We start from the raw sequence: 27,424 nt of genomic DNA on the forward strand, positions 1-27,424 counted from the left end.
CTCAACAACAAGACAACAAATAACCCCATCCAAAAATGGGGGAAGGACATGGACAGAATATTCACCACAGAAGAGATCCAAAAGGCTGAGAAACACATGAAAAAATGCTCCAAGTCTCTGATTGTCAGAGAAATGCAAATCAAGACAACAATGAGATGCCACTTCACTCCTGTGAGAATGGCATACATCAGAAAAGGTAACAGCAGCAAATGCTGGAGAGGGTGTGGGGTCAAAGGAACCCTCCTACACTGCTGGTGGGAATGTCAATTGGTCCAACGTCTGTGGAGAAGAGTCTGGAGAACTCTCAGAAGGCTAGAAATGGACCTACCCTATGATCCTGCAATTCCTTTCCTGGGGATATATCCTAAGCAACCCAACATATCCATCCAAAAAGATCTGTGTACACATATGTTCTTGGCAGCACAGTTTGTAATAGCCAAAACCTGGAAGCAACCCAGGTGTCCAACAACAGATGAATGGCTGAGCAAGTTGTGGTCTATATACACAATGGAATACTACTCAGCTGTAAAAAATGGTGACTTCACCGTTTTCAGCCGATCTTGGATGGACCTTGAAAAAATCATGTTGAGTGAAATAAGTCAGAAATAGAAGGAGGAATATGGGATGATCTCACTCTCAGGCAGAAGCTGAGAAACAAGATCAGAAAAGAAAACACAAGTAGAACCTGAAATGGAACTGGCGTATCGCACCAAATTAAAAGACTCTGGGGTGGGGAAAATACAGGTCCAAGAAGGATTCAGAGGACCTAGTGGGGGTTGTATTGTTATATGGGAAACTGGGGAATATTATGCATGTACAAACCATTGTACTTACTGTTGAATGTAAAACATTAATACCCCCCCAAAAAAAAGTCAAAAAAAAAAAAAAGATAGGTAGAAGTGTTTTTCTCAGTGGATTAAAAATACTTTTCTTTTAAAACTTTTCATTATTATCTTATTTTTTAAATCCTTTTTTAAATAATTATTTATTTATTCCCTTTTGTGGCCCTTGTTTTACTATTTTAGTTATTATCGTTGTTGTCATTGATGTCGTTGTTGGATAAGGCAGAGATAATTGGAGAAAGAAGGTGAAGACAGAGAGGGAGAGACAAAGAGAGACACCTGCAGACCTGCTTCACCGCCTGTGAAGTGACTCCCCTGCACGTGGGGAGCCAGGGGTTCCAACTGGGATCCTTATGATGGTCCTTGTGCTTTGTGTCACCTGAGCTTAACTCACTGAGCTACTACCCGACTCCCTATAAATACCATTCTCTTTGGCTAGAGGCTTTCACTGGAGGTGAGAGATTTAAAACTACTCACTTTATGAATTTGGGAAATCACTTACTTAGAAAGGTAGTACATGTGAATAATACCATTCTAGTAAATCACATATTGCTGGGGCGGGGCTGGGGTGGGGGGACAGTGAATGGGGAAAGAGAAAAACCTATGCTCTGACCAGATGTTCATTCACATCACTAGACATTCATTCCACATTTAAATATTAAAAATTTCATTAGCCTGTGAGTACAGGAGAATGCATTAACGTAGACTTTAGATATTTGACATGTAGCTGATATTTTTCTAGCATAAGAAATATCAAGCTTAAGTCAGAAACAGAAGGATGAATATGGGATGATGTCACTCATAGGCAGAAGTTAAAAACCAAGAGCAGAAGAGAAAACACGGGAGTTGGACGGTTGTGCAGTGGGTTAAGCGCACATGGCATGAAGTGCCCAATGACCAGAGTAAGGATCCTGGTTCTAGCCCCCGGCTCCCCACCTGCAGGGGAGTCGCTTCACGGGCGGTGAAGCAGGTCTGCAGGTGTCTATCTTTCTCTCCCCCTCTCTGTCTTCCCCTTCTCTCTCCATTTCTCTCTGTCCTATCCAACAATGATTATCAATAACAACAACAATAACTACAACAACAATAAAAAACAAGGGCAACAAAAGGGAAAATAAATAATAATAAAAAATATAAAAAATTAAAAAAAAAGGAAGAAGAGAAAACACTAGGCAGAACTTGGACTGGAGTTGGTAGATTTCACCAGAGTAAAAGACTCTGGGGTGGATGGGGGTCTGGATTCAAGTCGTGGACCTGGTGGGGGGTTGTATTGTCATGTGGAAAACTGGGAAATGTTATGCATATACAGACTATTGTGTTTACTGTTGACTATAAACCATTAATCCCCCAATAAAGAAATAAAAAAGAGAGAAAACATCACCAAAAAAAAAAAAAAAAGAAAAAAGAAAAGAAAGAAAGAAAGAAAGAAAGAAAGAAAGAAAGAAAGAAAGAAAGAAAAGAGGGAGTCGGGCAGTTGCACAGGTTAAGCGCAGGTGGTACAAAGCACAAGGACCAGCTCAAGGATCCTTGTTTGAGCCCAGGACCTCCACCTACAGGGGAGTCGCTTCACAGGCTGTGAAGCAGATCTGTAGGTGTCTTTCTCTCCCCATCTGTTTCCCCCCTCTCCATTTCTCTCTGTCCTATCCAACAACAACTACATCAGCAACAACAACAAGGGCAACAACAACAAGGGCAACAAAAGCGAAAATCAGTAAATAAATATAAGAAAAGAAACAAAGAAAAAAGAAAAGGAAATATCAAGCCGACATTATACTTTCTCTATGATGAATACTTTCAAATGTCAGAGAGCAGAAACTTATTCATGGGATTTGGGGCCCTATAGGACAGGGTCATCTTAGAAGACTTCACATCAACTTTGCTTTTATTTAAAGAAGTAAGCTAAATGGAGTATGAAACACAGGTTAAAAAATCAAGGGAGAAAGGAAGAGCAAGAAAGAGAAATACTGACAAGAAAATTTTAAGTAGATAGTTGTACTCATATCAATATCTGAACATCTTGCTGACTGCAGTCCTCAGTGACTGCCTCCAATAATTCTGACAGCTGTGGTCTTATTATTCATATTATTTCCACTCAAATCACTATATTGAATTTGGGAAATTAAAAATAAGACATGTACTATTTGATTTTTTTATAGATCATCTTTAACAAATAAGTCAAATAATTAAATTAATATCTTCCCACCACTTCTGGCAGTAATATTGGACTTCAAGCTTCAATTAAATAGCTAAATGATATTTTAAATTATTTTATTCTTTTGTTCATCAAACGTTTAACAGCTGATGGTGTACCTTCTGAACTGGTGCTATTTTGAAAACAACTTAAATGATATTTTTAACTTAGCATATTGGTCATATCAGAGATAATTATGAGTTAAAATAAAACTTTGTCTTTACAATTATGAACACAGCAGTGCTTTTAATTACTTAGGGTCACTGAACTCCCAGGCATCCTCAGAAAAACATTGTTCCTGCAGTCCATCTTATTAATTTCCTTTCTGTTTTGCGAAGTCAGTATCTTTTCCTTTATAAAAATCTGTTTTTAGCAACAGTGGGAATGATACTTACAACATGGATCTGGAGTCTTTATCAGTCATGTTTATTCTTATTTCTGTAAGTCAATGATAACAGTCACTGTGTAGTCATTTAACTTCATTTACTTCAGTAAGTGTTATTTCTGATTAAAAATATTAAGTTAAGCTCCCTCTGAGTTTGACCAGTTACTTGGGGAAGAAAGTGTGAATACATATTTCTAAGTGTTCCTTAAAAACCAAAAGGACAAGGTAAAAATGTAGACTGAAAGAACTATTGCTATTTCAGAAGACCATTGGTAGTTTTGTTTATTAAATCAGAGGTGAAGCAGAAAGGATTAACAATTTTATTAATTCAACTCATTAAGTTCCAAATTTAAGGACGATTATTTGACTACTAAGCTTTAAGGGTCACACAAAATATACAACATTGAAAAGTGAGTCTTTCCCAGCAGGGAGGTGGTGTACTTGGTAAAGAGCACACATTACCATGCAGGAAGATGAGGGTTCAATCTCTTGTCACTATCTGCAGAGGCAGAGAGAGAGAGAGACTTCATAAATACTGGAGCAGTGATGTAGGTGTCTGTCTCCCTCCCCACTCTCCTTCTCTGTTTGTCTCTGTCTCTGTCAAATGGAAGGAAGGAGCTGTAATTAGGAGTGGTGGAGATTTTGTTTAGGCATTGGGTGCCAGCAATAACCCTGGTAGCAATAAAAAAAATCTGGAGTTTCTTAACATTTAGATCACCTGAGTGTAATTATTGATACAAAGGCTATGGAGTTTCACTGGACCTTTTCAGGAGAGTTGTCCTCACTGGAGGCAGATAGTAGTAGATAGATTGGGAACATAAAAACAATACTACATATCAGATGTCAGGCTCAGGAAAAAAAAAAAAACTTGTATAGTCATGGGCCCTTTGAAATATAACTAAAATAGGCCTACTAGCTATCTACAAAACAGAGACCCCCCAACTCTTCATATGAACTTTTCCAGCCTTTAGGTTCATGATTAGTCAACAATTTGTTTGGCTTTATATGTAAACCCTTTTTTTCAGCCACCAGGTTCCAGATGCCAACATGATGCCAACTGGACTTCTCTGGGCAGAAGACCCCACCAATGTGTCCTAGAGCCCTGCTTACCCGGAGCCACGCCCCACTAGGAAAGAGAGACAGGCTGGGAGTATGAATGACCGGCCAACACCCATGTTCAGCGGGGAAACAATTACAGAAGCCAGACCTTCCACCTTCTGCCTTCTGCACCCCATAATGGTCCTGGGTCCATACTCCCAGAGGGTTAAAGAATAGGAAAGCTATCAGTGAAGGGGATGGGATACGGAGTTCTGGTGGTGGGAATTGTGTGGAGTTGTAACCCTCTTATCCTATAGTTTTTGTCAATGTTTCCCTTTTATAAATAAAAACAAAAAACCCACCAAAAAACGATACTCCAACATCTTGATGCATATAAGATCCCAGTCCATTCCAGTAACCTAATCAAGTCAGGGAAGGCAGGGTCAAATCTCTCCCTCCTTTTGCACTGCTTAACAGAAAGATGTCACCTTAGCATTCTGAGGGACGCTGCAGTGCAGGATCTCTTTCCTGGTTCCCAGACACCTTGGGTCTGTTAACTGTTGTCTCCTCAACCTCTAATTCAATAGCCAAGTTCCTATCACCCTGTCTGTCCTCCATCCCAACAATTCTAGGCCAAATCTAGGTCCCCAGTGAGGGCTAAAGCTAGAGGAACCGGGCCGGTGTTTGGCGCACACTGTTTAGCACACATGTTACCATAAGCAAGAACCTGGTTCAAGTCCCAGGTTCCCACCTGCAGGGAGAAAGCTTCAGGAGTGAGGAGTGCTGCAGGTGTCTCTCTTTTTCTTTTTTATTTATTTTCCCTTTTTGTTGCCTTTGTTGTTTTTCATTGTTTTTGTTGTTGTTGATGATGTCGTCGTTGTTAGGACAGAGAGAAATGGAGGAGGGGAAGACATAGGGGGAGAGAAAGACAGACACCTGCACACCTGCTTCACCACCTGTGAAGCGACTCCCCTGCAGGTGGGGCGCCAGGGGCTCGAACTGGGATCCTTATGCTGGTCCTTGCGCTTTGTGCCACGTGCGCTTAACCCACTGCGCTACCGCTGGACTCCCCTGTCTCTCTTTTTCTTACCCTCTCTACCTCCCGGACTTCTGTCTCTAAGCCAATAAAATAAAGATAATTAAAAAAATTTAATAAGCTTCAAGTAAAATAAGAAAAAAGCTAGAGGAGCTGAGTTTTGCCAAGAAGCCTCCCTCCATTAAGACAGCAACAAGTGAGCGAGCGGCCAGGTTGTTTCTGGCAGAGACCTTGCGGGGTTGGGGGAGGGAGAAATGGAGCACGTGGCTTCAAATCAAAGGGGACCGAGCAGCAGCTGCTGTTCGAGCAGAGCCTCTAACGTCTTCAGCATTTACAGAGACGCGGGCGCCCCCCGGTGGCCACTTGGGCGCACTGCTCAGGCGCGGCGGCGGCGGCGGCGGCGGCGGCGGCGGCGGCGGAAGGGGTGGTGCCGAGCCGGAGGGGCCATGGCGGAACCGGTGCGGGAGGAGCTCTCGGCCTTGGCCGCGATTTTCTGCGGGCCTGACGAGTGGGAGGTGCTGAGCCACTCAGGTGACTATGCCCGTGCCAGGCGCCGTCTCCCTTTTCCCGCACCACCCAAACACAGACACTTGCTCTGAAAGCCACACTTGGGGAGCGGGCTGGTGGAATAGTGGAATGGCACCGAGGACTGGAGCTGGCGGGCAGCTGGAGCCTGCCCCCCCCCCCCCCAAACGTGGATCGGGCCCCAGCTCTGGCAGCTGCCAACTTTGCAGTCTGACATCTTCAGGCCCTGAAGTCAGGAACACCCTCCCCCCACCACACACACACACAACACGCTTCCTCTAGCTTTTCGCTACTCACCTGTCAGATCTCACAAGGAGGTCTATTCTGACATCTGTAGCAGCACTTTATAAATTGCTTTGTGATTTTTATAAGCACTCTGTCTATCTTGCAGAGAGCATTTGCCAGTGAGTGCTTGGCTGCCCACTTTGCTTGAGTGCAGGGACCTTGCTTTGTAAACACAAAACACCAGGCGTCTAGCACAGAGGCTAGGTGGGGAGTGAGTGTTGGGTAGAAGGAGTTGTTAAATGCTGTCCAGTACTCAGTCCCTCTTTCCCGTTACATTTTCAAAATAATTGAAAAACAAATAGTTTTTCATGCCCCCCCCCTTTGTTCATTAAAAAGGCATTGTCAATTACAGTCTTCCTGCAAACATTAGCACCTTCAAAGGCACAGTCCATGCCCTCTAGGAGCTTATAGTCTAGAAAGACATTAGACATTTTTGGTGGTAGATAAACTTATTCTGTTCCTATCCGTGGCTCCTTCTATTAAGTAAAACAGTGAAGTTTATAGAAAAGAGCAGTGATGCAGATAATTTTCAGTTCTCGTATAGTTTAAAAATACCGTATGTAATTTTGGGCAAGAAATATAGTCTTCTGCTATGTTTCAGCTACTATTAAAATGGTCTCTTTGATCATGAGTTGGTTGGCATGTAAGGTGATAGTTTAAAATATTCTGGGTGTTGTGAGAAAGCCATCTACGATTCCATAGTTTCCATTTGATGTGTCCTTCACACCAAAGCAGAGCTTGGCTCTGTATTTATTTTGATATATTTATTTTTCTTATTTAAAAAAAAATGATATTTATTTTCCCTTTTGTCGCCCTTGATTTTTTATTGTTGTTATTATTTTTATTGATGTCGTCGTTGTTAGGTAGGACAGAGAAATAGAGAGAGGAGAGGAAAACAGAGAGGAGGAGAGGAAGATACTTGCAGACCTGCTTCACCGCATGTGAAGCGGCTCCGGGGCAGGTCGGGATGCCTGGGGCTCTAACCAGGATCCTTATGCCGGTCCTTGCGCTTCGCGCCATGTGTGCTTAACCCGCTGCACTACCAGCCGACTCCCATATTTATTTTTCTTACTCTTCCCATCTACACGTTACTCACTGAGTACCGTTATGTACTAACTGATGAGAATCAGTGTAATAGAAGTGCTTTCTGACTTGTGCCTAGATTACTTTTTTGAAGCATTGTTTAAAATCCATCTGAGGGAGTCGGGTGGCGCAAATCGCAAGGACCTGCGTAAGGATCCCAGTTCGAGCCCCCGGCTCCCCACCTGCAGGGGAGTCGCTTCACAAGCGGTGAAGCAGGTCTGCAGGTGTCTATCTTTCTTTCCCCCTCTCTGTCTTCCCCTCCTCTCTCCATTTCTCCCTGTCCTATCCAACAACAACGACATTAATAACCACAACAATGTTAAACAACAAGGGCAACAAAAGGGAAAATAAATAAATAAATATTTAAAAAATCCATCTGAAAGGATTTACTAATTTATAGTGTTTTCTTGTTGTCTTCCCTTCCGATTAGCTATCATTCCTAACTCTTCATCATCTTCCATCTTTCATCATCTTCCATCTTCCATCATCTGCCTTTTAAAAAATATCTATTTATCCCCTTTTGCTGCCCTTGTTGTTTTTTATTGTTGTAGTTATTATTGTTGTTGTTATTGATGTCGTTGTTGGATAGAACAGAGAGAAATGGAGAGAGGAGGGGAAGACAGAGGGGGAGAGAAAGATAGACACCTGCAGACCTGCTTCACCGCTTGTGAAGCGACTCCGCTACAGGTGGGAGCCAGGGGCTGGAACTGGGTTCCTTACTCCTTGCTTCATGCCACGTGCACTTAACCGGCTGCGCTAACACCCAACTCCCACTTTTTTTTCTGTTTTTTTTTTTTAATTGGGGAATTAATGTTTTACATTCAACAGTAAGTACAATGGTTTATACATGTATAACATTCCCCAGTTTCCATATAACATTACAACCCCCACTAAGTCCTCTGACTCCTTCTTGGACCTGTATTCTCCCCACCCACCCACCCCAGAGTCTTTTACTTTGGTGCGATACGCCAGTTCCATTTCAGGTTCTACTTGTGTTTTCTTTTCTGATCTTGTTTTTCAACTTCTGCCTGAGAGTGAGATCATCCCATATTCCTCCTTCTATTTCTGACTTATTTCACTCAACATGATTTTTTCAAGGTCCATCCAAGATCGGCTGAAAACGGTGAAGTCACCATTTTTTACAGCTGAGTAGTATTCCATTGTGTATATAGACCACAACTTGTTCAGCCACTCATCTGTTGTTGGACACCTGGGTTGCTTCCAGGTTTTGGCTATTACAAATTGTGCTGCCAAGAACATATGTGTACACAGATCTTTTTGGATGGATATGTTGGGTTGCTTAGGATACATCCCCAGGAAAGGAATTGCAGGATTATAGGGTAGGTCCATTTCTAGCCTTCTGAGAGTTCTCCAGACTGTTCTCCACAGACGTTGGACCAATTGACATTCCCACCAGCAGTGTAGGAGGGTTCCTTTGACCCCACACCCTCTCCAGCATTTGCTGCTGTTACCTTTTCTGATGTATGCCATTCTCACAGGAGTGAAGTGGCATCTCATTGTTGTCTTGATTTGCATTTCTCTGACAATCAGAGACTTGGAGCATTTTTTCATGTGTTTCTCAGCCTTTTGGATCTCTTCTGTGGTGAATATTCTGTCCATGTCCTTCCCCCATTTTTGGATGGGGTTATTTGTTGTCTTGTTGTTGAGTTTGGCAAGCTCTTTATATATGTTGGTTATTAACCTCTTGTCTGATGTATGGCATGTAAAGATCTCCTCCCATTATGTGAGGGGTCTCTTGGTTTGGGTAGTGGTTTCTTTTGCTATGAAGAAGCTTTTTAATTTGATGTAGTCCCATAGGTTTATACTTGCCTTAGTCTTCTTTGTAATTGGATTCGTTTCATTGAAGATGTCTTTAAAATTTATTTGGAAAAGAGTTCTGCCAATATTTTCTTCTAAGTATCTGATAGTTTGTGGTCTGACATCCCAGTCCTTGATCCACTTGGAATTGACTTTTGTATTTGGTGAAATACAGTGGTTCAGCTTCACTCTTCTGCATGTTTCAACCCATTGTTTCCAACACCATTTGTTGAAGAGACTCTGGTTTCCCCATTTAATAGTCTGAGCCCCTTTGTCAAAGATTAGATGTCCATAGGTGTGGCACTTTTTTTTTTAATTGAGAATTATTCTGCCGGAAGTAGACTATTTGAAAAGAACACCTGCTTTCCTAAATTTCTTATTATGATTCGGCTGGGAATATTTTTGAGGAAATGAACATTTGACATTCCATCATGTCTTAAAAAGGATGGAGTAGTAGTGCTCTTGGTCATTAGTACACAGCTGAGTTTATGGCAGTGTAGATGGACCAAGGAGAACTCAAAAGAAAATGCATAGAAAGGAGAACAGCCTTAAAAAATTTTTTTTTTGAAATTGAGAACACTGTGGACCCTATTTGCTATTAAATTGAGCGTGACTTTCAAGCCATGCCTCCTAATTAATTTACTTTGGTGTTCTGGCATCAATAAGTAATTGAATTATAAAAGACTTCACTGTAAGAACTAAGGACATTTTCTTGCTAAAGGGTTCACTGGAGAATAAAACAATTCAGTGATTGAAGTAGGACTGTTTGAGGGTCACACCTGGGAATTAAGGGGAAGGTAAGAACTTCTTTAATTGGCCACAGTAAATAACAGAGACCATGTGGACTGCTGGCTATCTATCTCTGGTCACTGTCATGATTTGGAAATACAATAGAAGGTCGATATCAACGCATTCTGAACATCATCAGTTCTTCCCTAACAGTCTCCAAATAAATAAGCTTCCTGTTGCCACTGGAAAGGAGAACATTGTGGTGAGATTGCCTGTTTCAGGCTGAATAATCAGGCTGCCGATTCAAGGGTCACCTATTAAGGCCATATATGTAACATTGAAGAAGGTGAATGATTTGATTATTCAGCTCATCAGTGTTAATTTATGCTGAGGATTTCAAGAGTTTTGGGTTTTTTTAAAAAATATTTTGGATTTCTAATAAAGGACATCAGGCTGTCCATCTACCTCATATGCATACAAATCATCTAAACCCAGATACTCTGTTAGGGACAGCTATGACTAGACCAAATCAGAGGCATTTTCCCCTCCCAGTGCAGCATAGTCAATCTAAGTTTAATGGGTCACCTACCCTGTTTCCGTTACTTTAGATGTATTTTATTTGATGCTCAGGCTGGTTAAGCAACTAGACCATATATACTTTGTAATGTATAGTTTTCCTTAATGGAGACAGGACTGTTGCATCAAGAAAATAGTGTTAAAAGAGCAAGGATAATGTTTATCCAGAAAGAGAGCAGTAATAAACCCCAGAGAAAAGACATGGGGTATGACCTACCTAACTTTTAGGATGTTTTGGAAGAGGGAATGTAGTGCATTTTTGTACATGCAGACCTGCAAGTCTTAGAAACAGTTTTGCTTGCTTCTTTTTTTTTTTTTCCTTCTTTTTCTTTTTCTTCAAGTTCATGTGTAGTAGTTCTCTAGATTCCACTTATGAGAGAAACCATTTGGTAGTCATCTTTCATCTGTTTAGTTATTTCACTAAGCATAATCACTTTCAGTTCTATCCATTTTGTCCCAAAGGACACGATGCCATCTTTTATGATTGCGAGTAGGAGTAGTATTTCTACTCTGCAATGGGAATATACATCCCATAACTTATTTAGCCAGTCGTCTGTTGATGAGCATTTAGACTGCTTTCACTCTTTGGCTCTTGTGAATAGTGCAGCTATGAACATAGAGGTGCGTATGTCCCTTCTAAGTAGTGTTTGCGTGTCCTTTAGATAAATGCACAAGAGTAGTATTGCTGGATCATAAGGTAATTAATTACATTTTAATTTATTTAAGGACTCTCTGTACAGCCATCTAAAGTCCCCTTTCCTCCCCAACCTTGTCAACACCTGTCATTTCCTGTTTTGTTGACGTAGGCCATTCTCACAGGTGTGAGGTGGAATCTCAGTGTAGTTTTAACTTGCATTTCTCTAATGACAAATGAAGTGGAACATTTTTTCGTATTCCTGTGGGCCAGGGATTGGTAGTATTTTAAATCTCTGTTTTCTTGATAATAAAATTGAGGATCATAGAAATCATGTTGACAAAGTCAGAACTCATACTTGGAATTGTGTTTCTGGAAATCATAGGGAAAAAAATTGGAAAATTGAGATATGTATTATATTTGTATAGTAGCTTCAGAGGGAATTTTTGCTTTCTGCTGTCATTGATGTTCAGATTGGGTTGGGCGCTTTTGCAAAATGAATCATGACTGTCATCCCGCCCCCCCCCCCCACCACTATAACTCTCCTCAGCTGTTTCCTAGTGGCTACTAGTACTGAGCCCAGCTCTGTCAAGCCAATTCAGCCTTGAACTTCACTTCCAATGGATGTAATTGCCTCTTTTAGCTTTATTATTTTTTCTATACTTGAAAAAAAACATATATGTAATATAGAAACATGCACTAGAGTGTTCGTGCTTGTGGTAAGCCTTCCTGGGAGCAAGAACATCCTGTGCACATGAACTGTAAGAAGGTTTGGAGACCATCTTAGGGGACTTTTTGTAGTCTTACTCTGATGATATAGAAGAATTACAAACAAAAAAGGAAAGGATAAGGAAGAAAGCATAAGGAAAGCCAGCTGTATATGGTATTCGGATGCTTCTTTTAAAAAAACTTATTTATTTATTTATTTTTCCTTTTGTTGCCCTTGTTTTTATTGTTGTTGTTATTGTTGTCGTTGTTAGATAGGACAGAGTGAAATGGAGAGAGGAGGGGAAGACAGAGAGAGGGAGAGAAAGATAGACACCTGCAGACTTGCTTCACCATCTGTGAAGCGACTCCCCTGCAGGTAGGGAGCTGGGAGCTGGAACATCCATATGCTGGTCCTTGCTTTGTGCCACATGCGCTTAACCCGCTGTGCTACCGCCCAACTCCCTCGGATGCTTTTTAATGGCCTCTCATTGAATCTTGAAGACCCTGGTTCTTCTGTTTCCAGTCCCACTGTCTTTGTTATTGTACAGCATTCACTGAAGTTTCTATTGTGTGTGACCATGAACTAGCATGAGACCTTAAAGTAACTATGTAAAATTTGGGATTAAGTCTTTTTAGTTTGCATTTCTTTCTTTTTTTTTTTGTTTTTGTTTTTTGAACTGTGATTGGAGTGTAATTTCTCCCAGTTTATGTTTTTTTACTGTTGCAGAACCAGGGGTTTGCATATGCATGATTTCAACACTTCTGGGTTGCATTTTCATTCATATGGAAAAATAGAAAGAGAGGAAGGGACACCATAGCACTGGCATCTTACCTGTGGTACTAGATCTTTGCAAGACAGGTGCTGTACCCAGGGCACTCAGTTTGTATTTTGAGTAGGAAGTTGACACCCTTACAAGGCAGAGTGACTTATTTAAATACAACAACTAAGAAAATTGAAGACTTCAGAGGCATGGCTTATCTCATTTGGTCGGATGTTTTCAATAGATGTAAACCTTGAAACTTTGGAAATTTATAGTTTCCTAGGACATGAATAAATTTCTGAGAATATAGATTTTTTTGAGAGTCAGAGGTTTGTGAGTTAAACCTACAGTAATTTGAAGGGGGCAGGAGAGACAGAAGTTAGCATTAGATTTAGAGCACAGTTATTTTTCTGTGAATTACTCTGTTTATAAACTGCTAATCATCTTAAACATGGCAATGGCTACCTTGTTTTCTTTTTTTAAAAATAAAAATCAGACCAATGGTGCATGACGATATGAAAAATTTGGAAATACCAGCTTAATTGCATATACAAACTAAAGCAGATGAGAAAAGATAGGGTAATACACATACTTCTAGAGTTTTAGGGGAGAAAATGAGTTTTTAAGAGAATGTGTAATTTTATTACCATATTAAATATCAGCAGAATGGGGTATGTTATTGGGCTTTTTATTTTCTTACAGAGATAACATTATTTTGTGTAATTTTAATTTGCAGTTTTAGTGTTCATCTGTGTGTAGGCAGGGGCAGGAAGTCCCCAAGAAGGCCAATTAGGCAGAAAGTTAATCCTTTCAAATTCTTAAAGGAATTAAAACAGTTTTTCTTCCAAACATTTAACTAATAATTATTTCACAGTTCTCTAAAGCAAAAGTCAGGGATTTCTCTCACTGATTTTCTATTTGCTTATTAAGACCAGCAAATAGCTAAGGGAGCAAAATGGAATGTGGAAGCAATTGGACTGAATAGCCAGCCCAGGAACCTTTTGAGACTTTCTCCCTGAGCTGCTCATTTCAGTCAGTTCACTGCATGGGGGAGGAACAGGTGACTGTTTGTATGGCAGAGGCTAGAGGACGTTTTGGGCTATAGGCTTTTGATCAGCAAGGGATTCCTGCCTGAGGGAAAAGCTTGCTTTGTAGATACAGATACTGAATTTGTTTCCTGTGGCTGCTGTAACATTGCCACAGACATGGCTGCTGAAGACAACACGTTTATTCTCTTATGGTTCTGGGGGTTAGATGTCTGAAATCAGTCCCAAGTGCTGAAATTAAGTTGTCTTCAGAGTGGTACTTCCTCTTAGGGTCTAGGGCATTTAGGGGAGAATGCTTTTCCAGCTTCGAGAGCTGCATTTAAAAAAATTTTTTGTTTATAAAATGGCAACACTGAAAAGACCATAGGATAAGAGGGGTATAGTTCCCACCACCAGAACTCCATATCCCATCCCCTCCCCGATAGCTTTCCTATTCTTTAATCCCTCTAGGAGTATGGACCCAGGGTCATTATGGGGTGCAGAAGGTGGGAGGTCTGGCCTCTGGAATTGCTTCCCCGCTTAACATGGGCATTGGCAGGTTGATCCATACTCCTAGCCTGCCTCTCTTTTTCCCTAGTGGGGAAGAGCTCTGGGGAAGCAGGGCTCCGGGACACATTGGTGGGCTTTTCTGCCTAGGGAAGTCCAGTTGGCATCATGGTAGCATCTGGAACCTTGTGGCTGAAAAAGAGTTAACATATAAAGCCAAACAAATTGTTGACTAGTCATGAACCTGAAAGCTGGAAAAGTTCATATGAAGAGTTGGGGGGGGGGTCCTCCATTTTGGAAATAGCTAGTAGGTTTATTCTAGGTATATTCCAAAGGGCCTACGACTCCATCAGTTTCTGCCTGAGCCTGACCTCTGATATGCAGGTGGACCCAAGTTATTGTCTGGGAAGATGATGTCATGGCTGGAAAAAGGGCTAGAAAGCTGGATCAGGGAAGAGAGTAGCTCCCAAATATGGGAAAGGTGTATGAATATTGTTGACTGTAAACCCCATCGATTTGATCTGAGGCCCATATTCAGCTTAGGAGCCTATGTAACCCCTGTATCCTTGTAGGTCTGAGCTCTCATTCTGTGGTCATGAGTAGGAACATTCCAAGTTGCCCCAATTTCAGGACCCATTTTCCTCAGGTGGTAGAGAGTGTGTTATCCAGTCTCCAATCTCCCTGCAGAGGATGGTATATTCTCTATTGTTGTTGATCCACGTTGAGGGCAAGGTTCTATTAGGGGCCCCCAAAGGGGTCCATTATGTTGTTCCTGATGGAGATGACCAGTGATGATGGAGAGAGGGATCTATTTGAGGTCTAGGCCCATCATGTCTGTTTGGGAATCTCAGGACTCCCCGACTAGGGCCCCAGCTGATGTGGTGGCCTGATAGTGACTAAATAGTCATCATTAAAGTATGCCAGTCTCTTGCCCTTACTCAGCCTTTGCAGTCTTTACTTTGAGAAGGTTAGCTTTGGAGTGAATGAGGGAAGTGTAACAGGAAGTAGGTGAGAAGGGAATCTAGGGCTGCATTCTTTGCAGCCCCAGCCTCTCCTTCATTTTCAGGACCAGTGGTGTATGTCTTGCTTCAACAATTACTTTGTCTTCCTCTGTGGTAGCATCTCCCTGTCTCTCTCATAAGGACACTTGTAATTACATGTAGCTTTAACTTGGGTCATTAAGATTCACTTCTTGTTACATCGTCAGAGACCCTGTCACCATGTAAGTAGTGCTCTTTCAGGTCCAGGGGTTAAGACACAGATATCTTTGAGCTTTTATTTAGCCTGCTACATACATGTGAACTTAGTGAAACTCAAAAGCATAATGATGTGACATTAAAAGGTTCTTTTGATTGATTGTATTTTAATTTTTAATTTCTTTATTATATATATATTTATTTACTGGATAGAAACAGTCAGAAATCAAGAGGGAAGGGGGAGATAGAAAGGGAGAGAGACAGAGAGACATCTGAAGCCCTGCTTTACCATCTCACAAAGCTTTCCCCTTGCAGGTGGGGACTAGGGCCTCGGACCTGCGTCCTTTTGCATTGTAACATGTGCACTCAACCAGGTGCACCACCACCTGGCCCTACTTTTTAATTTCTTATAATTATCTTTATTTATTGGCTAGAGATAGCCAGAAATTGAGATATAGGGGGAGGTAGAGAGGGAGAGAGAAAGAGAGACTGTGGTACTGCTTCACCACTTGCAAAGCTTTTCCCTGTGCAGGTGGAGACTGAGGGCTCGAACAGTGTCCTTACACATTGTAACGTGTGCTTAACTAGGTGCACCACCACCCAGTCCTTTGACTGACTGACTATTGATTGCTATCTAAAGTGAAAATATATCTATTCAGTGCCCAAAGAAAGGGGCAGAATTTATAGAGTCAAAACTTACATCCCTCTTTCTATTGTCACTGGTAATCTCCATCAGGAACAACACAATAGACCCCATTGTGGGCCCCCATAGGACCTTGCCCTCAGTGTGGATCAACAACGGTAGCGAATGTTCCATCCTCGGGGGGCTGGACAGTAGCACAGTGGGTTAAGTGCACATGGCACAAAGCACAGGACCTGTATAAGGATCCCAGTTGGAGCCTCCAGCATCCCACCTGTGGGGGCAGGGGGTCGCTTCACAAGTGGTGAAGCAGGTCTGTAGGTGTCTATCTTTCTCTCCTCTCTGTCTTCCCCTCCTCTCTCCATTTCTCTCTGTCCTTTCCAACAAGAACAGTAATGACAACAATAACAACAACAAGGGCAACAAAATGGGAAAAATGGCCTTCAGGAGGGAGCAGTGAATTTGTAGTGCAGGTACAGAGCCCCATCAATAACCCTGAAGGCAAAAGAGAGAGAGAGAGGGGGGGGGGCATAATGGTTATGCAAACAAACTCTCAGGCCTGAGGCTTCTAAGTCCCAGGCTTAATCCCCCACACCACCATAAACCAGAGCTGAGCAGTGCTCTGGTGTTTTTCTCTCTCTCTGTGTGTCTCTCTCTCAAAAATAAATTTAAAAAAAGAGAGAGAGAGAATGTTCCATCCTCTGAAGGGAGGCTGGATAACATACTCTGTTTACCACCTGAGGAAAATGGATCCTGAAATTGGGGCAACTTGGAATGTTCCTACTCATGACCACAGAATGTGAGCTCAGATCTACAGGGATGCAGAGGTCACATAGGCTCCTAAGCTGAATATAGGCCTCAGATCACATCAAATCGATGGGGTCTCACATCAAATCGATGGGGTCTACAGTCAACAATATTCATACACCTTTCCCATATTTGGGAGCTACTCTCTTCCCTGATCCAGCTTTCTAGCCCTTTTTCCAGCCATGACATCATCTTCCCAGACAATAACTTGGGTCCACCTGCATATCAGAGGTCAGGCTCAGGCAGAAACTGATGGAGTCGTAGGCCCTTTGGAATATACCTAGAATAAACCTACTAGCTATTTCCAAAACGGAGGCCCCCCCCCCCAACTCTTCATATGAACTTTTCTAGCCTTTAGGTTCATGATTAGTCAACAATTTGTTTGGCTTTATATGTTAACTCTTTTTCAGCCACCAGGTTCCAGATGCTACCATGATGCCAACTGGACTTCCCTGGACAGACAGGCCCACCAATGTGTCCTAGAGCCCCACTTCCCCACAGCCCCACCTCACTAAGGAAAGAGAGAAATAGGCTGGGAGTATGGATCAACCTGCCAATGCCCATGTTAAGCGGGGAAGCAATTCCAGAGGCCAGACCTTCCACCTTCTGCACCCCATAATGACCCTGGGTCTGTACTCTCAGAGGGATAAAGAATAGTTAAACTGTCAAGGGAGGGTATGGGATACGGAGTTCTGGTTGTGGGAATTGTGTGAAGTTGTACCCTTCTTACCCTTCTATGGTTTTTGTCAGTGTTTCCTTTTTATAAATAAAAATTAAAACACACACACACGTGCACTTGGCATTAAGGTAGCTGAAGCAAATTTCAGAGGTGAAAAACCACAGATTGTGTTTAGGACACAGGAAAAACTTCAGTAGTTGGAAGAAGGAGAGTAGTTGGAGTGGTAGGTGTCAGAGGCAAGAGTTTGTAATTTGTCTGTCAGCTTGTGGACATGACAGATAATTTGGTTTAGGGAGAAATAGGTAGTGAGAAGTCCATTCTTGCAGAATCCAGAGAAAGATCCAATTATAAGGGTTCCCATGTGATTTGAAAGGAGAATATTTCTGGAGAATGTATGGTGGAACTTCGACAATTAAAAATTAGATATGAATCAGAGAGGAGTAAAAAGATTAAAGGTAACTTTAAGGTTTCAACCTGACTAGAGCAAGAACATAGGACTTGTATGCCTGTGGCCCCCAGGTTCCATCTGTAGCCTGCATATGCCAAAGTTGAATGGTACTGTATCTGTGTGATTCAGGTTTGAATCCTAGCCCACATTTTGGTGGTGTCTCCATTTTGTCTCTTTCTATTTGAGAAACTGTCAGTCCAGAGCAATGAAGCCCTGAAAAGAACATCAAAGACAAGTCTCAGTGGATCTTAGAACATTTAAAATAAACACACACATACGCACACACACACACACGTGCACACACACATACACTATACATACACACACATACATAAATATACACACACATTTGAAAGCCTGGGTGACTGTAACAAGAGATGTGTTCTTGCTTTATATTACGTCATAAAGAATGCCACTGTATTTAGGGGGCTAGGGCAAAAAGACAAAGCAATCAGGGGGTGGTGGGAGGTGTAAGGAAAATACCCAGGACAACATGGTGTCTGAGAGAAAAAGGGAGAATTTTGAGGAGATTGGTTCCATTGAGTAAATTGGTGTGGAAAGGTATGGCAGGATGTGGTCCATTTAATGTATCTGTGTTAGGGCCCCATATACCACTCAGACTGGGTGATAGTCTAGAGTTCACAGGACTCAGAAAAGTTGTTACCAGCAGAATTATAGTTTACTACAACAAACGAGCACATTAAAGTCTGTAAAGGGGCCAGGAGGTGGTGCAGCTGGTGAGCACACACATTAGAATGCTCAAGTACCTGGCTTCAAGCCCTGATCTCCACCTGCAGGAGGGAGCCTTCACGCGTGATGAGACAGTGCTGCAGATGTCTCTGTCTCTCCCTCTCTAGCTCCCCCTTTCCTCTCAATGTCTTCTCTCTGTTTCTATCCAAAATAAGTATAAATAAAAATACTTAAAAATAAAGTTTAGGAAAGGTAAATATAAAATACATGTTTATATAAGGTGTATGGAGATAGGCTGTTAGAACACGTCTGAAGGATGTAACTCACCTGGTAAAGTGCACACACAAGGGCCCAGGCTGGAGACAGACCTACCACATGGGGGCACCATGCAGAGGGGCAGCTTCAGGAGAGGTGGGAAGTGCTGTGGTGTTTTCCCTCTCTCTCTCTTTCTCTCTCTCTCTGTGTTTCTCACCCTCTATCTAAAAAAAAAAAAGAAAAGAAAAAGTCTATTTGACATGGAATCACACTGGCTATGATGGTGGATAATGATAATAACAGAAAAAACTTTTACATATGAGAGAGAAGCCAGGGAAGATCACTTTCTTTCTCTCTGTCTCTCTCTCTTTTTCTTTATTGGATAGAAATCGAGACAGAAATCGAGGGAAAGTGGTGATAGAGAGGGAAAGAGACAGAGACACTTGAAACACTGCTTCACCACTTGTGGGACTTCCCCCCTACAGATGGGGATCAGGGGCTTGAACCCAGACCCTTGTGCATTGTTGTTGTTGCTTACAGGAGTAGTTTCTTTATTTACATTTTTTTTTTTTTAACCAGAGCAGTGATCAGCTCTGGTTTATGGCAGTATGGGGAATTGAACCTGTGACTTTGGAGCCTCAGGCATGACAGTCTGTTTGCATAACCATTATGCTATCTACCCCCGCCCCCACCCTTGTGCATTGTGACATGTGTACTCAACCAGGTGTGCCACCACACGGCCCCAGGAAGATTGCTTTCTGTGCCTACTCTTTCATGCTATGAAATACTGGATTTTTCCCCTGAAGTTCATACTAATTCCTAGTTTGTTTGATGATGACTTTTAAAAGTTTCATTTTCTCTATGAGAAAAAAAATGTGGTCACCCTGGATGGTTTCTGTAGAGTTTATTCAGTCTATCGGTTATATATTTACTGTGGGTCTGTTTATAAAATTTATTTCACGTAGTAAAATGTACTGATATAGTGTACATATAAGAAGCCTATTTAATAGAATATATTTTTAAGGATATGTAATTTGAGTGGGAGATAAAGAATTTTCGAGGAACTTGTGTTGGATTATAAAGGGCTATACTAAGTTAGGGTTGGAAATTTTTTCTTTATGCCATATACATTTTATTTATGTCAGACAAATGTACATAATTTTAGATGGTCTTCATAATGCTTACTGCTTGAATATCTGGATGGCATCTTAAAATATAGTGTTTTGCAGCTGACACTGAAGACACTTTTTCTGTAAAAGATAAAAAGAAAAAAACCCTCCCATGTAACAGATATGTTTGGTCCTGTATGAATTGATTGTAACAACAGCTTTTATACAAGTGGAATCAGATTTCCAGGAAGCCAGTTTAATGTCCTGTTCTTGAAAAATGGGGACATATTCAGGTTTCCATTGTGGTTTTTTTTTTTTTTTTTTTTGAGCAGCAATTCAGGTATGAAAATGAGCACAATGTGACTTCTGAAGAATGAAACAAGTGTATGAAAGAAAAAAAAAAAAGAAGAAGTAGGGTTAGAGAGAGGCAAGTTAACTTCAGAGAAATTTTCTTGTGCCTACTTCTATTCTACTCTGCTTTTCTGATCTGTGTGCTCCAGCCCCCTGCAGAATGAATCAGCCTGACATTTTATCAGCTTTTGAAAAGTGGGGTGAAGTGGTGTGGAACACATCAGAGGGGTGAAGTCGAGCAAATCTGAAAGAGAGCCGAGTTTCATCTCACAGCCTGTATATATGTGCTTCACCCTCCTCCTTGGGGAGCCAGAAACAGCTGAATTTGTGTCTGCCCAACATTAGTTCATCTTGCCACATTCATGTTACATGGGTACTAATGTGCTTGCAGCCCTACAATCTCATAGGACCCCACTGTTTTCTTTGACTTGGACTTTCTGCAAAGTGACCTTCATAGGACTTACTGTATTGTTTTTCAATTAATTATTGATTTGCATACACATAATGCTGTTTCTCTGGATGTTCTTAATAGTTTATTAGAAGTTTCCAGAATCGGAATTGGCATATTGCACCAAAGTAAAAGACTGGGGTGGTGTGTGTTTGGGGAGAATACAGGTCCAAAAAGGATGACAGAGGACCTAGTGGGGGCTGTATTGTTATATGGAAAACTGGGAAGTGTTATGCATGTACAAACTATTGTATTTACTGTCGAATATAAAACATTAATTCCCCAATAAAGAAATAATAAAAAAACAAGTTTCCATAATCACCAGCTGAATTTGGGTAGAAAAACACTTTATAATGAAAAATCTATGTGGTAACCTTAATACAAATGAGGGAGGTAGCATGTATAAATGCCAGTGGAGTCCTGGGGGTTGGTGTGCAGGAATCCATGGATAATTTACTTGTGTGTGGTTGAAAGAAATAATCTGCAAATCATGGCTTTCTTGCTGTTATGTCTCTTCATTAAATAACTCAAGAGTTTTCAGAGAAAAAAATAAGTCAACATTTCATGCATAAATTTTAACTTGTTAGTATTCCATTAAAATTGAATTTTATACAGCTAATTATTGTTTTTGGATACCTTCCAGAAACAGATGGGACCGTGTTCAGAATTCTCACAAAAGCTGAAGGACTTACGGATACATGTGTACCCTTAGAATTGGTGTTCCATTTGCCGGTCAATTACCCTTCTTGTCTACCTGGTATCTCAATTAGTTCTGAACACCTGACCCGGGCTCAGTGCATGACTGTGAAAGAGAAGGTACTTGAGCAAGCCAAGAACTTTTTGTTGGAACCTATGGTTTATGAGCTGGTTCTCTGGATCCAGCAGAATCTCAGGTACTTTCTCAACCAACCGGAATCAGGAAGCAGCAGTAAACAGCACACTTCTGCAGCAAGCCCACCTATGGATGATGAATTGTGGATGACTCTTTTGCATTTAGATCACATGAGGGCAAAGGCGAAATATGTCAAAATTGTAGAGAGATGGGCTTCCGATTTAAGGCTGACAGGAAGACTGCTGTTCATGGGTAAAATAATATTGATTTTACTGCAAGGAGACAGACACAACATCAAGGTACCAAAAAGTTTTTTTTTAACTTTTTTATTGGAGGGGATTAATAGTTTATGGTAAACAGTAAATACAGTACATGTGTAAATTTTCTTAGTTCTGTAAAACACTAACCCCCTGCCCAGGTCCTCCTCCACCATCATGCACCAGGACCTGAAATGTCCACCCTCCCCCAGAATCCTTTACTTTGGTGCAATACACTGCCAAACAGTTTAATGTTGATATGGACGTGTCTGTTTTCAGCTAAAGTGTGTTTTGCTACTATATGTTTATTTAAGAAAATTATGTATTCATTTATGAGAGAGAAAGGAAGGGAGAGAGGTTGAGGGAGGGAGGAAGAGAGATGCATCAGAGCACCACTCTGGTAGAAAGAATGCCAGGAGGGGCCAGGTGGTGGCACACCTGGTTAAGCACATACATTACAGTGTGCAAGGACCTAGGTTCAAGCCCTTGGACCTCACCTTCAGGGGGAAAGCTTCACAAGTGGTAAAGTCGGGCTTCAGGTGTCTCTCTGTCTCGTTCTCTATCTCTCCCTCCCTTCTCAATTTCTCTGTCTCTATCCAACAATGCATAAATTGTTGGGATTCTTCGTGTTGGTTTGGCCCCCTTCCCCCTACCTCTGAGAGAAATGGTTTGGCCCTTGCTAGTTTCACGCCCTTCTTTCTCCCTGCCCCGTATGCTAAGGACGTCCAGAGTCCTAGCAGCAGCCGCTGAGAGAGAATGATGGGGGAAGCACGTGGTGTGGTGATTTGCCTGCTCATGAATAAAGATTAAACTGCAGCTTCTCAGCCCAGCCGTGTGTCCTCGAGTCTCTGTCTACCACCGCGACGCTAGCCCGGCCTGCTGGAGCCCCGAACTTTAACAACAATAAATAAATAGAAGCAGTGCCTAAAATTGAATTTGGAACCTCATGCCTGAGTGTCTCAACACTTTATCCAGTTCCCCCACAAGCTATCCTGTGTGTACATGCTTTATAACAATGGGGCAGAGCAGAATGATTATTATGGTAGTCCTGCTTTCACTAATACCATACCAGTAGCTCTTCATTTTCTTTTCTTTTTTAATTTTTATTTATAAAATGGAAATATTGGCAAGACCATAGGGTAAGAAGGTTACAATTCCACAAAATTACCACCACCAGAAGTCCGTATCCAATGCCCCCATCCTGAAGGCTTCCCTATTCTTTATCCCTCTGGGAGTATGGATCCAGGGTCATTATGGGGTGCAGAAGGTGGGAGGTCTGACTTCTGTAATTGCTTCCCTGCTGAACAGGGGTGTTGACAGGTCGATCCATACTCCCCAGCTTCTTTTTTCCTAGTTGGGTGGGGGTCAGGAGAGGCAGGGCTCTAGGAAACATTGGTGGGTCTTTTGCCCAGGGAAGTCTAGTTGGTATCATTGTAGCATCTGGAAACTGGTGGCTGAAAAAAAGTTAAGAAAGATAAAAAGCAGAAAATTTTTTTAACTAATCATGAACCTAAAGGCAAGAATATTACAGGTGAGGATTTGGGGTCTCCATTTTGGAAAAAGCTAGTAGGTCTATTTTAGGTATATTCCAAAGGGCCCATGATTTTACTTGTTTTTGCCTGCGCCTGACATCTAATATGCAGGTGGACCCAATTGTCTCCCATTGTCTGGGGAGATGGTGTCATAGTTGGAAAAAGGACTAGAAAACCAGATCAGGGAAGAGAGTAGCTCCCAAATATGGGAAAAGTATATAAATACTGTTAACTGTAAACTACATTGATTTGATCTGGGGCCCATATTCAGCACAGGGGCCTATGTAACCTCTGCATCTCTGTAGGTCTGAGCTGTTATTCTGTGATCATGGCCAGGAACATTCCAGGCTGCGCTAATTTCAGGACCCATCTTCCTCAGGTGGTAGGTAGAGTATGTCATCCAACTTCCCTTTGGAGAATGGAACAGTTTCTACCATAGTTGTTTATTTTCTTTTCCTTTCTGTCTTTCTCTCCTCTTTCTTTCTTTCTTTCTTTCTTTCTTTCTTTCTTTCTTTCTTTCTTTCTTTCTTCCTTCCTTCCTTCCTTCCTTCCTTCCTTCCTTCCTTTCTTTCTTTCTTTCTTTCTTTCTTTCTTTCTTTCTTTCTTTCTTTCTTTCTTTCTTCTCTTTTGTTACCAGAGCTCTGTTCAGTTCTGGTTTATAGTGGTGCAGTGAGGGGATTGAACCTGGGATTTTGGAGCCTCTTGCATGAGAGTCCATTTGCATAACCATTATGCTATCTACCAGCCACCCTTAATTTTCTTCTTTTTAAAAAAAACATTTTTATTATTATCGGAGACAGAAACTGAGAGGGAAAGGGGAGATAGAGAGGGAAAGAGACAGAGACACCTGCAACCCTGAAGGTGGGGACCAGGGGCTTGAACCTCGGTCCTTGCACACTGCAATGTATATGCTTAACCAACTGTGCCACCTCATGATCCCCATTTTCTTTCTTCCTTCCTTCCTTCCTTCCTTCCTTCCTTTCTACGTACCTTCCTTCCTTTCTTTTTCTTCTTTTTCCCTTTTTTTTTGTTTTGCCTCCAGTTTCATCTCTGGGGCTCGGTGCCTGCACTATGAATACACTGCTCCTGGAGGCCATTTTTCCCATTTTGTTGCCTTTGTTGTTGCCCTTGTTGTTGTTGTTATTATTGCCACTGCTGTTGGATAGGACAGAGAGAAATTGAGAGAGGAGAGGAAGACAGAGAGGGGGAGAGAAAGACACCTGCAGACCTGCTTCACCGCCCATGCAGGTGGGGCGATGGGGGCTGGAAACTGGATCCTTGCGCCAGTCTTTGTGCTTCGCGCCATGTGGGCTTAACCCACTGCACTACTGCGCAGCCTCCTTTCATTTTCTTTTAAATAAGTGCTTTTAACATTTTTTGTTTGTTTCTTGCCACCAGGTTTTTTTTTTGTTTGTTTGTTTTTCCTTTGCTTTAATAGATGGTTAGAGACAGAGGGAGAGGTAGAGGGGAAAAGAGACACCTGCAGCACCATTACTTTGCTTGTGGACTTTCCTTTCTGCAGGTAGGGACCGGGAGCTTGAATCTGGGTCTGTGCTCCTGGTAATGTGTGCACTCTACCAAGTGTGGCACCGCCCTGAACCCTTGCCTTTAACTTCTAATGGCAGCTATAATCTTGCAAGTATTCAGAGACGAAATATAAGATTGTCTTTAAAACCATACCACTTAATGAAAGAAATGAGTTATTAAGAAATTTCTGTGACATACGAGTACTTGTTTCTTCAATTAGCTTTCAGTCCTAAATTTATAAATATGCACTGAAAATTCGTGCATATTTCTATTTTCCCATGGCCAGGCATAGGAAGATATATATTTGTGGGTGCTCTGCAAAAAGTTAATTTTGAGCCAATTAAAGTATATGTTCTGACACTTTAACTTGGTATCTGTAATCCTGGATAGAGGAACTGGTCTCTCCTAACCAGGAGTTAGTATTAGTAGAAGAGACTCATTAGGGCTGTCAGCTTGTCACCTCCTACCTAACTTTTGCTTTCCACCTGACTTGTCTCAGCAGCTGCTTTCAAAAGCATCATCTTCTTTAGATTTTTCAAGTTCTCCTTCTAAACTTATCTAACCTGTTTTATGTGGAACCAGACAAGGAAAGCTGCTTATTATACTTTTAAATCCTAAAGGAGCTACAAATCACTTTAGGTTTTATGCTTTCAGATAGGTTGGGTCAGGAATAATTATAGTTGAATGTATTTAAAATAAGATTTAGCTTGTACAACCTATAATCTTAGAAATTTGTAGAGTAATAACCTGACTTTTTCATGTTGGTCTCTTATCATAAAACTAGGTTGGCATTTGCTTAACCAGATTAATGCTGCATTCTAATACATAGATACCACAAATCACTCAAATTTAATGTATATCGTAGCTTGTAATCTGATCAATAAACCATATGTTTTATATTAATATACATTGCATTTATAAACTGTAAACTTTTTGTATAAAATACTGACCAACAAAATGCAAACAGATTAATTTCTCTTGAAGGCACGGCATTTTTTTTAAGCCCACTCAGGCAAAGTAGCTAGCTAAGTACAGCTGTTTTGCAGATGCTATTACTCAGATTACATTCATCAATTAATTAACACATTTATTCAGTGTGAGCCAAACTCTACTAATATTGATGAGTTTTTGTTGTTGTTTTGTCCACCAGGATTATAACTGGGGCTTGCTGGCACTCTGAATCCACTACTCCCGGAGGCCATTTTTTCTTTCTATTATTTATTTATATTTGACGGAACAGAGATTAATTGTGAGGGAAGGGGGGTTAGGGAGATAGAGAGATGGACACCTGATGACCTGCATCCCTGCAGGTGGGAAATGGGGGCTGGAGCCCAGATCCTTGTGCGTGGTGATACTGCACTTAACTGAGTGCACCTCCATCTGCCCCCTTTGATGAGTTTTTAAAAAGAAAGTTTTATTTGTTTTATGTGAGGTAAAGAGAGGGATTCATGAGACAGACAGAGAGAGAGAAAACCAGAAGAGCACTACTCCAGTAAACATGGCATCAGGGATGGACCCTGGAGCCTCAGGCATGCTAAAACCTAAGCTCTACCAGTTGATCTATTTCCCTTGATAAATAGTTTTTTTTTTTTTTTTGCTTGAAAATTTCATTTTATGTAATTTTTTTTGAGATTATATATCGGCACTGGCAATAGGTATGTATTTACAGATGCCATTAATTTGAATGGTAAGAGCTACAAGCCTGTGAACTTCATTCAGACAGTAAAGTAGTGAAAATAATTGTAACTGGGCCTATATTACATGTTCCATAGCACCATGTGCTGAGAATTTCTAAGTACTTTGCATGTTCTTACTCCTTTAGTTATCAGGCCTATCCCATAAAGTGTTATCATGAATATCATTTAATGGAGGAGTTACCAGAGTACAGAAAGTTTAAATAACCATCCCAGAGCCAGATATAGAAAGATGTCCAGTACTGATAAAAACCTGGGTGGTTTGATTAGATTGAGCTTTTACTCCAGTATTCACCGGTAACTATTTTGTCGTTTACACAAAAACACCATGCAACTTGCTTGATTCCAAAAGAACTCCTTAAGCATGAACATATGTCTGCAGGCTTATGACTCTTTTAAAACTAGAACTTTGAGATTTCAGAGTAAGATATGTACTTAACATGCTGATTTATCATTTAGGAGTACCTGATTCTTCAGAAAACCTCCAAAGTAGATGTGGACTCAAGTGGAAAGAAATGTAAAGAGAAAATGATTAGTGTACTATTTGAAACAAAAGTACAGAAAGAACACAAAAGGTATAATTTAGTACTATTGCAGATGGAAAAGCAACTGAATCGATAATTACACTCTGACAAATCTAGGCATATTCATGAGTTTCTCTTGTATAATGCAGGTTTTTGGCATTTGAAGTCAAAGAGTATTCATCGCTGGATGAATTACAAAAGGAATTCAAAACTGCAGGACTTCAGAAGCTTTTCTCTGAATTTGTGCTGGGGCTGGTAAAATAAAATGGAAGATAGATATCTTTAAGTAAAACAA

The 27,424-nt window shown here is 41.2% G+C and overlaps 1 protein-coding gene across 2 annotated transcripts; it reads left to right on the forward strand.

Moving 5' to 3' along the window:
* Nucleotides 1–5,910: 5,910 nt before the first annotated feature.
* On the forward strand, nucleotides 5,911–27,424 carry RWDD3 (RWD domain containing 3). 2 transcript variants are annotated; one of them, XM_007534002.3, is made up of 4 exons: nucleotides 5,911–6,020; nucleotides 21,407–21,894; nucleotides 27,065–27,180; nucleotides 27,279–27,424. In XM_007534002.3, the coding sequence occupies exons 1-4, from the start codon at nucleotides 5,936–5,938 to the stop codon at nucleotides 27,391–27,393; spliced, it is 804 nt and encodes a 267-aa protein (XP_007534064.2). In that variant the 5' UTR covers nucleotides 5,911–5,935; the 3' UTR covers nucleotides 27,394–27,424. The 2 variants fall into 2 exon arrangements, with proteins under 2 accessions (XP_007534064.2, XP_016048391.2); XM_016192905.2 differs by having other exon boundaries at nucleotides 5,926–6,020; nucleotides 21,413–21,894.

The sequence above is a fragment of the Erinaceus europaeus genome, chromosome 11 (assembly GCF_950295315.1).
Source record: "Erinaceus europaeus chromosome 11, mEriEur2.1, whole genome shotgun sequence".
Lineage (NCBI taxonomy): Eukaryota > Metazoa > Chordata > Mammalia > Eulipotyphla > Erinaceidae > Erinaceus > Erinaceus europaeus.

Coding starts and splice junctions, on each gene's coding strand:
- RWDD3 (XM_007534002.3), top strand. CDS start 5,936: ATGGCGGAACCGGTGCGGGAGGAGCTCTCGGCCTTGGCCGCGATTTTC. Junction 6,021..21,406: donor GGAGGTGCTGAGCCACTCAG/GTGACTATGCCC, acceptor GATACCTTCCAG/AAACAGATGGGACCGTGTTC. Junction 27,181..27,278: donor GTACAGAAAGAACACAAAAG/GTATAATTTAGT, acceptor TGTATAATGCAG/GTTTTTGGCATTTGAAGTCA.